This window comes from Primulina eburnea, chromosome 6, assembly GCF_022965805.1.
Source record: "Primulina eburnea isolate SZY01 chromosome 6, ASM2296580v1, whole genome shotgun sequence".
In the NCBI taxonomy this organism is placed as follows: domain Eukaryota; kingdom Viridiplantae; phylum Streptophyta; class Magnoliopsida; order Lamiales; family Gesneriaceae; genus Primulina; species Primulina eburnea.
Window position 1 is genome coordinate 23574868 of NC_133106.1, and position 12974 is coordinate 23587841.

At 34.4% G+C, this 12974-nt stretch overlaps 2 protein-coding genes across 2 annotated transcripts; one reads left to right on the forward strand and one right to left on the reverse strand.

Annotated features, from left to right (window-relative positions):
- The first annotated feature begins 1471 nt into the window (after positions 1 to 1471).
- LOC140833916 (pectinesterase-like) lies at positions 1472 to 3660 on the forward strand. Its single transcript, XM_073198428.1, has 2 exons — positions 1472 to 2616; positions 2772 to 3660. Exons 1-2 carry the CDS (start codon positions 1611 to 1613, stop codon positions 3461 to 3463), a joined length of 1698 nt encoding a protein of 565 aa, XP_073054529.1. The 5' UTR covers positions 1472 to 1610; the 3' UTR covers positions 3464 to 3660.
- Positions 3661 to 8600: 4940 nt separating this feature from the next.
- On the reverse strand, positions 8601 to 10205 carry LOC140835402 (protein FAR1-RELATED SEQUENCE 5-like). Its single transcript, XM_073200894.1, has one exon. The coding sequence runs from the start codon at positions 10203 to 10205 to the stop codon at positions 8601 to 8603; it is 1605 nt and encodes a 534-aa protein (XP_073056995.1).
- Between the last annotated feature and the right edge of the window lie 2769 nt (positions 10206 to 12974).

Genomic DNA, 12974 nt, shown 5'->3' on the forward strand with positions numbered 1-12974 from the left:
TCAATGGTACAGGGATACAGCTAGTCGAGGGTTCATAACTTAATGTGATTCAACACCTTGATCAAGAATGTCAAAACTAAAGTTTGATTGCATCCATAGGATCATGGTAAGATTGTCCACTAGCATCGCCACATGATCCTCTAGGTATCACCGATAGTGCATGCAACAACCTTAAGTTATGATTAGCATACAACACGGTCATTTCAACTCATATATCCCGATCGAATCTGCAAACATCGATATATTGAGAGTTGCAAATGAATTTGATAACAATGTGATATATCTTTGAGTAATAATAGTGACATGAAATTGGCAACTGAGGAAACACATTTTCAAAATGCAGATGTCTTACTCTAGCCAGAGATCCTTGTGTTGTTAACTCATCATATCACATATGATATCTTCACACCTAGGAAAATAGTGAATCCAAGACTACAATATATTTGCTCTTACATATTATGAAACTACATCCAATCTCGCCACTTGATGACTATCGAAGGAGTCGGTAAACATATCAAATTGTATGATAGTACATAGAGATTCTATGTTGTCTTGGGTCAAAGGATTAATGTTGTACAACCTATTCCACTCGATAAGTGATAACTATTTGGACAGTCGAGAGAAGGTTGTTCAGTGCATTATCATAAAATCACCCATATGTATCAACAGAAATCTTTATGCTCTTACCAATGAAACGTGACGTTTACATCACAGATACTAGTCTAAAGCTCAAACGACCTTTGTCTTTATTATAGGCGGCTTATTCGACTAGAAACTCGTTTAAAATACAGTACACTTCCGAATAAGTTTCATGATCTTACGTTGAGATACAGACCTCATGATAACTTTTGCATAATCAAAGATGCATCTGTATACAAATAAAGTAAATTTTATAATTGAATAAAATCGTAAAATATTACTAAAATAAAGATGAAAAAATAAAACTCAAGCCACAAATTGGCTTGTTGGACACATATTTTAACACTAAGTTCTATTACCTGATAATTTCTCAGATGATTTTAAAACTCAAAATTAGAGTTGCATCGTGGAAAAGTTGATATCAACCGGACAATTAAACAAGTATAATCAAGTTATAATTTTGTAAATAAATTAGAACGAGAGAACTAAACATATGAATATTAATTAATCAATTAAATTTCCCCAAAATATATAGAAGCTTGAAATAGTAGTTGAGAGAAAAAGAGAAGATCTCGGGAAACTGTGATTGATGCTGAATTTTCTCCTTCGAAGATTAATTAAACTAAAAATCAATGGTCAAAAGTATTCACTTCAATTATTAATTAATTTGCATGCATGGTCGCCGCATTTCTTTCCCTATAATTCGAATAGCCTTTCATCTTCAAAGGCTTTCTAATTGATTAAAGATCACCTCAAATTAATTCTGTAACGAAACAACCAATTACAGTCTTCGACATTGCCTCGTTAACTATAAATACCCATAAAATTTCTTCCATAATATTCATGCCTCAGAGTTCAAGGGGAATCAAGAACTAGTCTACAACCCCCTCCGGAGCTCTGAAATTACTTTTAGAAAACAATTAGAAAATTTTTATAAACAAAAAAAAAGAGAGAAAATTCGAAAAACTAAAATGGGATTCGATTTGGGAAGCAAGAAGAAGAAGGTAGCCGTCGCGGGTCTCGCCTCCATCCTCTTGGTGGCGGCTGTGGTTGCTGTCACGGTCGGCGTCTCCAATAAAGACGGAGACAGCGGCACTGCACCAGCCGCCAGCGGTGCCCCAACCATCAGCGCCTCCACTAAGGCGGTGCAAGCCATTTGCAACCCCACAGATTACAAGGAAACCTGCGAACAGTCTCTTTCTGGTGCCAACACCACCGACCCAAAGGAGTTGATCAAGTTGGCATTCAACTACGCTGTTAAGAACATCGGAGAAGTCATTCAGAACTCGACTCTTCTGAAAGATGCCGCCGCCGATGAGAGGACCAAGGGGGCCTTAGACACTTGCCAAGACTTGCTCCACACCTCTATCGACGACCTCCAGAGATCGTTCGAGAAATTCAGCGAATTCGATGTCAGCAATTTGAATGAGTACGTTGAGGATGTTAAGACATGGCTTAGTGCCTCTATCACATACCAGGAGACTTGCATTGATGGGTTCGAGAACACCACCGGTGACACCGCGGAGAAGATGAAGAAGCTATTGAAAACCGCGTCCGAGTTATCGAGCAATGGCCTCGCAATGGTGACTGATTTCTCCTCCATGTTGTCCAGTTTGAACTTGGAAAGCTTAGGCAGCAGCCGCCGGCTACTAGGGTCCAGCCAGGTCCCTTCATTCGTGAACCCTGAGGCACGAAAGCTCCTTGCCGCCACTCCCATATCTTTGAAGCCTAACGCAGTTGTGGCACAAGATGGAAGCACACCGTATAAGACCATCAAGGCAGCCATTGATGCTATCCCGAAGAAGAATAACAATACTTTTGTGATTCTTGTGAAGGCTGGTCTATACAAAGAAACTGTCATAATCCCAAAGAAGGTGAACAACGTTGTGTTGATCGGAGAGGGGCCGACTAAGACTAGAATCACCGGCAACAAGAACTTTGCCGATGGCACCCAAACATTCCACTCTGCCACTCTCGGTGAGTATCCTAGAAAAAGTTAGACAAAAATATTAATAATGACCTATATATATATATAAAGGTGAGAATTTTTATAGCATATATAGAATGTAACAATGTCATCAAGAAATACCTCGCTCGTAACCCTATCTTTCTTCTCCTACGTACTCTTTCAGCCGTGAACGGAGAAGGTTTCATCGCCAAGGACATCGCAATCGAGAACACCGCGGGTGCTGAAAAGCATCAAGCCGTTGCTGTCCGTGTCTCCGGAGACAAGGCCATCTTCTACAATGTCCACATGGACGGATACCAAGACACCCTCTACGCCCATGCCTACCGCCAGTACTACCGTGACTGCGTCATCTCTGGGACCATCGACTTTGTCTTTGGCGACGCCTTGTCCATCTTCCAGAGAACCCGCCTCGTCGTCCGCAAGCCAATGAACAACCAAGCATGCATGGTCACCGCACAAGGACGCAAGGACCGCCGTGGAGTGGGGGCCATCATTCTCCAAGGTTGTGATATCGTGGCTGATCCAGCTTTCACTGCCGCAAAGCCCGCCTTGGAAGCCTACCTCGGACGTCCATGGAAGGAGTTCTCCAGGACCATCATCATGCAATCCAACATCGATGGTTTCATCGCACCCGAAGGTTGGTCTCCATGGGCCGGAACTTATGCTCTGGATACATTGTACTACGGTGAGTACCAGAACCATGGAGCCGGGTCCAATCTTTCGCAGAGGGTTAAGTGGAAGGGTATCAAGAAGATCACTCCACAGATTGCCAATAGCTTCACTGGAGGAAAAGTGTACACTGATGATTTGTGGGTGAAGGGATCCGGGGTGCCATATGTCCCCACCCTCATGTAAACCTCTGAATTGAATCGTCACTAATGTCACTTATAGGGATTAATATCATCAAACATTAATTAGTTTCTTATTGTAATTTTGGGATTACTTCAATTCTTTAAAACGTTAAGACAAGAATTTCAAATAATTAGGATACGTTTTGCAAGTTCCAGACATGGGATGAAAAATTCATTTTTATCATATATATATTTGTTATACATGATTCTATTAAAATTTATTTAAATTAACTCTCATTTTTTTATTTGTCTAGTGTCAGTCAGAGTGGAGCTTGGTTTTCGATAGTGTTCTAAAAATTTAGAATGCAAGTATAAATAGCATTTAAAATAAAAAACTATTTATATATATATATATATATATATATATATATATATATATATATATATATATATATATATATATGCATCAACAATACACCATTAAGGAGTTAATTAATTAACTTCAATATATATATATTGAAGTTAATTAAACTCCTTAATGGTGTATTATATTGTTGATGCCTTCTACCAATATTTTTGTAGTTTACATTTCTTTCACTTTCCCTAATTTTCGCTCATCAATATCTTATTCTATACAAATTATTTAACGCTTAATATAAATAATATTTATATTATTTTCCTTTTATCTGAAATTAAATTAGATTAGATTTATATTATTAAAATTTGTCGGTTGGAGAAACGCTTACAATATTGATTTTGATGATAGCAAAATTTTTTATTGTTTTTCTAACAAATTTACCTAATTTTGCAAAAGATTTGATAAGTTGGAACTCAAATGAAGCCAAGTTAAAAATCTGACAAGGTGAAGTATTTTGATGATATCTCAGAAACTAATGATCCTAATGACTTGGGCCAAAATGGTTGGATAGCCAACGCAATTGTCTAGATTCAAACTTCAGGCCGATTCAGTGAATTCGAATATCATCGACGCGAAATGGTGGTCTCAATATCCGACCGATCAAACATCCTTGAGCTGGATGGCTTGATACACCAGCTTTGATATTCTGGCTATATCTCTCAGCTCCATTATTGTAATGGAACGATTCAATATGCATCGCATTGGAAAAATACGATAATGTTCAATACATCATCTTCAAAGGTCGAAATCTAAATCGAAGTTTAAGAAGCCGATAAATCGTGATGAATTTGCAGGTTTACTACTCAGATATAGCTTCCGGTTGGACATGACCAGTGCGGATATTTCAAGCAAACCTCTCTTGTATGAACTCAAAATTGAGTGATTCTTAATTTTATGAAAATCTAAGAGAGATGTACCATTTTATTTTAATCACTGTGTCTAGATATCAACATATCAAGAGTAATAATTGTATGTCCTAAAATTTGAAGGTCCACGTGAACCACATGCATGCAAGTTATCAAATTTCTTAGGTATTTTAATTAATTATTTTTAATGCATTATTGCATGTTTGAGACATAAATATGTGTTTTATTGCATGGTTTATTAAAGTTTCGTGCATAATAGCTTTTAGTAGCTTTCACACTCAAACGAGGAATGGAGAACTGGGATAATTAAGGAAAAATATTTTTATTAAATAATTGTTTTTAATTTTTTAATATATGATGTAATTAAGCATGATTTTAAAAATGATCCTTGGTTGGTATTTTTACTCGTCGGGTCATATTTTAACAGGTACGCAAATTTTCGCGAGTCAGATGATTTTTTGAGTGTTCAGGGAATATTTTCAAAAACGTACCTAAATGGAATATTTATAGAGAGTGTTATTGGGCTTGATAGGATTATTTTATTGCTTAACGGGTCTAAAATCCTTTTAACCCAGGTCTGGTCCCCATTGGTTTGGTCTAAGGTCGAGAATTCGAGGGTTTAGTGCACTATAGTTCGGTACCGTTTGGTGGAGAAAAATCATACAACATTCAGGTGTTGTTCGAGGTTCTTAAGTGTGTTGGTCGTGGTTTAATGGCTCGTAGTGTATGGTTGAGGACCTCGTGTCAACGATTTCAGAACTAATGTCAGTTCGTCGATTAGATAACCCGATAAGTCGCAAGATCGAAAAGAAAATATCAAAATTTTATTCTATTTCTTCTTCTCTCCTCTGTTATAAAAACTTTCGAATGAATTCTGATTCATTCGATCACTTTTCATATTTATATTTTTCTTTTTTTTTATTTTAATATTATTAATAATATAATATAATATGTAATATTTAACATTTTAATACCAGTATATCCCTTTGGACCAGTCAAACGATCAAATTTTTCAAAACTCAAAACATGAAACTTCTATATCTTTGAGTTTTCTACGTTATCCAAATTTCAAATCATTTGAACTTCATATGACCAAGATATGTCATATTTCATTATTTAAAAAACGTTAATTATTTATTAATCTAAAATTACTACATCAACAAATTGTGATATTTACTTCAGGCATTACAATGCTGGAATTCAAACTGCAACTGATGTGTTGGCCAGCTGATAAGGTGTCAAACTGATCGACTGATCAGCTAAGCCGGTCTATATTTGGTAATCAGTTCTAACCGATGTCCTTTCAGTTTGAAAACTCTGTTAACTTCAGTTTGAGTATTTTAGTTTTTATATATCAGTTCTGTAAATATAGCATTCAATTCTGATATTTAGTTATGGTATCGATCAGTTTGTCAATCCCGATCTTTTATGTTCATTGGTTTTGAGTCTTATTAATTCTCTTTAGTTTATTAATTTCAGTTCTACTTAATTCATTTTAGTTTGATAAATCTTCTTCAGTTTTATTATCAGTTTTGTACTTTCAATTTAGTCACTGTTCAGTTCTGGCCTTCAATTTGGTTACTAGTTGATTTGTCAAACTCCGAAACTTATAATTTCCCCACAAAGTCAAATGAAAGAATTTGATTTGTGAGTTATAAATTAATAAATGAATGTATTTCAAATATACTCAACATAATTCATCAAAACAATCGAATCCATTCCAAATCCAAATTCAAATCCATCTGTCCAACCACTTGCTTAATTCAATTCCATTTGATATATATATATATATATATATATATATATATATATATATATATATATATATATATATATATATACATAAATAATATATATATATATATATATATAGAGAATTTTTACCCTGCACCCTTGGGTGCAGGGTAACCGTGCTGGCGCCCACGCGTTCATTTTATTTTTTTTAAAAAAAATTTTAAAACAGCTTTATTAGCGACGGTTTTCATTAATCTGTCGCTAATAACGACGGATTATTAAAAACCGTCGCTAATAACGACTGTTTGTAAATAACCGTCGCTAAATGTCTAAATTTTTAAAAAATAAACGGACATATATAAAAATAATTTTTGATTATGTTCCCATGTTTAACTATTATGTTGTGGCACTCATGGTATGAAATATCAATATTAGCTATGCAATTCTATATTAGTGAAGTTACATTTGGAGGAAATTTGTTTCTGTTGCTATTGTCGCACTCAAATAGATCTTTTACACATGGTATATATGTATGTATTATGTGGAAAAAATATCGTTCCTGATTCGTTCGAGCAGTTTCAAGCTAATACAATTTTAATGCGTGCATATTGAAGCAAAATTCCTGTTTTGGTAGTAGAAAAAGCATTCCTAGTCTGGACCCATATATCCTACAATCACCGTCTGCCCTTTCTCTTCCATGGAAAATAATATATGACAATATTTTTAATTAATTGAACAATCCAAAAGGCATGGCTAATTAAAGCAGATAATAGAACCTATCTCAAGAATTTGCATTGCTTTCTGACAGCTAAAAAAATTCATCGGGTAACATTGATGATGAAGTTTTGCTAAGCTTATTCACATGTGCATGTGTAAAAACTCCTATGTCTCTTCTGTAGCATAAGACGAATGACATATCCAATAGATGTTGAACTTGTGACACATGAGTTCTGAGAGAGGTGCATCTAGCTGCATAGAAAACCATCAATAGTAAATTATTATAATCATCCATGATGCCAAAAGGGAAGAAGGTAACATTCTCACAAGTCATGACTCGTCCATTTCTAAATATAGTCAAAAGCTGTTGCGCTAACATGCAATAAATTTGCAATGACTGTAACCATGAATTGAAGCAGAGCATTATCTTATTAAAATAACTACGGACAAGCACCCTGAATCCTACCAATTGCAACTTCGATCAGCCCCATTCCTGCAGAAAATATTGCATCAGAAATCAGCATAGCGCTATCTTATTATTATTTAAGGAATATGAACACAACTTCACAATGTTTTTCCAAAAAAATATGTAATTAAAATTTAACTTTAATATAGCTCAAACATTGTAGCAGAGCATTATCTTATTAAAATTTTGCACCATCCAACATAAAAACATACAAATTAATTTCAGTCGTCGAAGTCCATTCCAGTTGTCCACGTGTTTGTACAACCTGTAAATATGAAAACGATTATTAGTGAAATATTATCAAAGAAACAATATTTAAATGCAAAAATTAATTTATGTATTTGAGTTACCATCTATTGATCCAAAATCTTCTTCATCTGAGTTCTCATCTGTGCTATTATTATTTAGTGTTGACCTGATAAACGAACTTTGTCATCCGTATTACTATTAAAGAAATTATAAACTTTTAAAAAAAAACACACATACCCGTCTTTCAAATTCGGACAGTTGTGTTTGTCATGTGACACACCTCGACGCCCGCATCCACGACACTGTCGGCCCCTTGATATTGATTTCTCCTTCGATGATTTTAGTCTCTTCCCACGTCCTTTTGTTCTTATTTCTGAAGGATCAATGATACCAATGGCTCCATCGAAGGTACTCCTACTTTGAATTCCACTGCTTAACGTTCTATTAATATTCATCTCCTTCATTTTGCTATCAATAGAATCAAACTCATCAGCCAAGAAGTTTGTCCCCTCATCACTGAAAGATGCTACATCAATTAAAGCTGAAGCTTTACAAGATAACCTCATATGTCTAGACATCAAACACCTTTCTGGATCGTCGACCAAATTTTGCTCAGCCATAGTGTATAGTACGCCAACTTTTGCATCTTTTGTCCACCGTTTGAGTATATACTGATCAGGTAAGTGGAACACTTGGTTGATACGAAAGAATGCTAACATATGCCTGCACGGAATACCCTCAAATTGAACTTTCATGCAACTACATGATATATCGTCTCTTTGTATGTCATGCGTAAGCAGCCTATGTTTGGCAGAAGAAGAACCTTGAAATTAATGACATTGTAAACCCCAAACTCAATTCCGATAGATGCTTGTTGCACGTAATAACCATGACTCAGACTAATTTCATTTTGAAACTCCAACCATTTGTTTTTCGTGTATACATTCACCATTTGCAGTTCCATTGGCCAGTTCGATTTAACCTTTGGCCGCTCGTTCATATCAGTATGATCGGCAACTAACTCATTGTGTCTTTGGTGTCGAAGTTCCTTATTGAAACGAATTATAAAATCCATCAATGAGTTCTTGTTACAGACGTACCTCTTGAAAAATGCAAGTGAACTTTCAGACCTCTGACTACTTGACATTCCTGCAGAAAATACATGGTTGAAATAAGCCGGCACCCACTTATGCCGCAACTCATACATCAATGACAGCCAATCATTTTCTACCAAGTTAGCACAATTCATAACATCTTCCCATGATCTCTCAAATTCAATAGAAGTCGTAGAATGTACGATGACATTTTTTATGCTTTGATAGTGGTCACGGAAAGTCACGAGGTTCAATTTATCTGGGAATTTGTTTAGAATGTGCCACAAACAATATCGATGTATTGTTTTAGGGAAAACTTCAGCTATGGCTTTCGTTATAGCAGGATCCTGGTCAGTTATGATCAAGTTTGGTGCTCCTTTAGGCATGGCTTCCAGAAACTTATTAAGCAACCAAATAAAAGAATCAGTTTTCTCATCACTTAAAAATCCACAACCAAAAACAATGGTCTGATGATGATGATTAACTCCTACAAATGGTGCAAAAATCATCCCATATTTGTTGGTGTTATATGTTGTATCAAACACCACTACATCACCAAATGCAGTGTATGCCCTCCGTGACACAGGATCCGCCCAAAAACAACGAATAAATCTATTGTCTGAATCAGTCTCGTAATCAAAAAAGAAAGTTGAGCTCTTGTCTTTCTCAGACATAAAGAAATCAATCAATGTTTCGGCATCAATACCCTTGTGCTCATCCCTAAGCGTTTTCTCGTAGTTTCTTATATCTCTTTCTGTGCAACCAACACGTTCAGGTCCTCCAGACTCTATTTCAAACTGTTGACTCAGTGCTTTCTTTGCTGCAGAAACAGTACGATGTGAGCGCAACAAATGCACCTTTGAAGGAGTTGATAGTGGATGATTATGACTTTCCATGAAGGTACTAATAACCCAACCAGGACCGGTTTGTTCCTTCACAACTGAAATCTTTGACTTACATCCAGTTCGAATCTCACCACGAGCTCTTTCCTTTATTGGTTCATCACTTTTTGATTGTTTACTCCATCTGATTGCATCTGTATGTCCTTCTTTAAAGCATACAAATTTTTTCCAGATAACTTCTTTTGTTTTTTTACTTTTTTTGCTATTGCTCATTCTTGCACTAAAACCAGATTCTTGTGCATATTGGTTGTAGAACGAAAACGCCTCGTCTAAAGATTCGAATTTCATCTCAATCTTTGGCTTTTGATTGTCTCCAACTTGGGGAATGTATGACATTTCATCGCCGCTGTTTTCGTCCATTCTTTAAATATGAAAATAGCAAAATTAAAATTGATACACATAATATGCTAGCTAGCTCGGCAAACATTAAAATTGATAAAAATATTCAATTTTGTTTCACAAAACTTATTGTATTTTCTTGTTTTCACTACCAACGAACCCCCTAGCCCAACTTTTTGAAAGCTGACTTCATTCACTAACCATAAAGATAACATTCATGGGTTCCATTGTTGCCCGCAAAATTCCAATAAATCAATTAATAATAAATTCAGGTGACGTGAATGCACTCACAAATTAAACATGTTCACCACTAATCTACAATCTTGTTTTTATTTTAAAAAGTTTAGTAGTGCTTCACGAGAATGAGACGCAGCTAATCGCTTAGATAAACTCTATGGTCTTTCTTTCATCTTTAGCTTCGTGTGTTCCCCTTTGCCAACCTTCTCTCTTAATTTAATATGAAATTTACAGAACAACCACCGAAACCCCATTTAAAATCCAACATGCTTGACCCTTGATTTTTCAAACACAAGATCTATTATCAACAAATCCTAAATTACAAATATCTTGGGAATATGAAATTTAAAATACATGAAATTTACCTTCTGATTTCGAAATAACCCGCAATAGATCTCCGGAATACCGCAAGGAAATTGAAGCTACTTGCGAAGTTGGGTTTCGGTGACGAAATTTGGGCGCAAGAAATTTTGGGGAAGGAAAGTACGCTCATTTCCTCGTAAAATTGTTTTTATATCTCTCCGATTTTTTTAAAAAAAAATTTAGACATTTAGCGACGGTTATTTAAAAACCGTCGTTATTAGCGACGGCTTTTAATAATCCGTCGTTATTAGCGACGGATTAATGAAAACCGTCGCTAATAACGTTGTTTCCTTGCTCGCGCCGATTTTAAAATTTTTTTTTAAAAAAAATAAAATGCACGCGTGGGCGCCAGCCCACGGTTACCCTGCACCCAAGGGTGCAGGGTAACAATAATATATATTACATGTTCTTTTCCCCATTCAACAATGCGTGCTTTTATTAAGTAGATATAGATATTGATAATATTATATTTTATTTTGACAATTCGCATGTTACTGTACACAGACTAATGCAATCCATGGGTTTTACCTTGGATTGTTTTATAATTTACAATAGTATATTTAATTAATCGTACTCCCAATCTAAGGCTGTATAAACAAGTGAAACATGAAATTGGATATCAATCAAGGCTAACACACACTGTTTGATTAATCACTCACTTTTTGCTAGTTATGACTGAGGCTCTGTTTGGTATGTGTGATATGATAAGTAAATGATTAATAATTAGATTGATTAAAAAATGATATATATAGATTAATAGTTTGCTGTGATAAATAACATGTTGTTTGGTATGATTTTAAAATGATGGATTAATTTTGTAGATTTTGAATGTAATGATCAAAATGCCCCAAATGCTAATTAGATATATATTTTTAAAATAATTTGATAGATAATTTAATATTTATAATTATAATTTACATTTATTAAAATTAATTTAAATATATTTATTAGAAATAAATTTGTAAATATGCATTTATTTTAATAATTAAAATAACAATTATATTTTGAATGTTAATGTTAAATAAAGTTTAGTAATAATTACAATATTATTGTTTTTTAAATAATTATAAATATTCTTGATACCAACTGAGGCTTGTAATCAAAGTGAATTTGATACGTGGCATTGTTTTACCAAATTTTTCCTTAGTGGCTTTCGCGCACATGGAGATTATTGGTTTTCAGCCTATATATCATTTTCAACTCATACTGAGCTAAGAAAAGGAAGAATTTAAATTCCAGAATAATAATGAATATAAGATTCTTGTTTGGATCTTTTACAAAACATAAAAAGATTTATAAAAGATATACTAAAGAAATTAAACAACAGAGGATTTTACCGAGATCCCATAGAATCATAAATTCATAAAAATCACCCATAAACGCCTTAAACGCCATTTCTCGGCTAAGCAGGCTGAAGGGCTATAACATGAATTTATTTTTCCTGGTTAAACTCGAACCTTGTGTTTACCATTTCCTGGTTCATCTTTTTACTTTATGTTCTAACGAAAGACTCTTATATTACATTAAATTCCAAAAATTTAAATAAATCTTTATTATCTCAATCTGATTCCAAGTTACAAATAAATATAGATCATGTCATAGTAAGGTAATAATTTAGCACGAATGCTTTAGCATGTCATTCAGGCTAATCTTATAAAATAAAATTATTTAAAACAGAAAATAAAAACAGTAAGAACTTACAATGTTGTTTATCAGAACTTCAAGCTTTTATTTATCAACTTCAGAAGGTTATTTACAAGAGAGAATAGAAGGGAGCAAACTCAACCGTCTCTCTAATAACACAGAATGATCCTATAAATAGATAGAAGAGCCGGACATGAAACCCCGGATTCCACCTCGAATTAAAAATGTAAAATGCTTTATTAAAGCAAAAAGTAACATGGTTACAAAATTCAAAAAGTATACAGTAATATTCCACCCACTTTTGTCATGATATGCCATGATGTGTTATTCCACCAACTCTGAATAGTGAGATTCCACTTCTAACGATTTATTAATCATCATTGAGATTATCCTTTAGAGATTTCTTCAAATTTTCAAAGATATCTTCTATTTGAGATAATTGAGGAGTATCATCCTCTGGATCCTGTGCATCATGTATTTGCATTAGTTGTATGAATTGATTCTCACTAGATTCCGACGCCATAGATTTTTCTGACTTTGAATCAG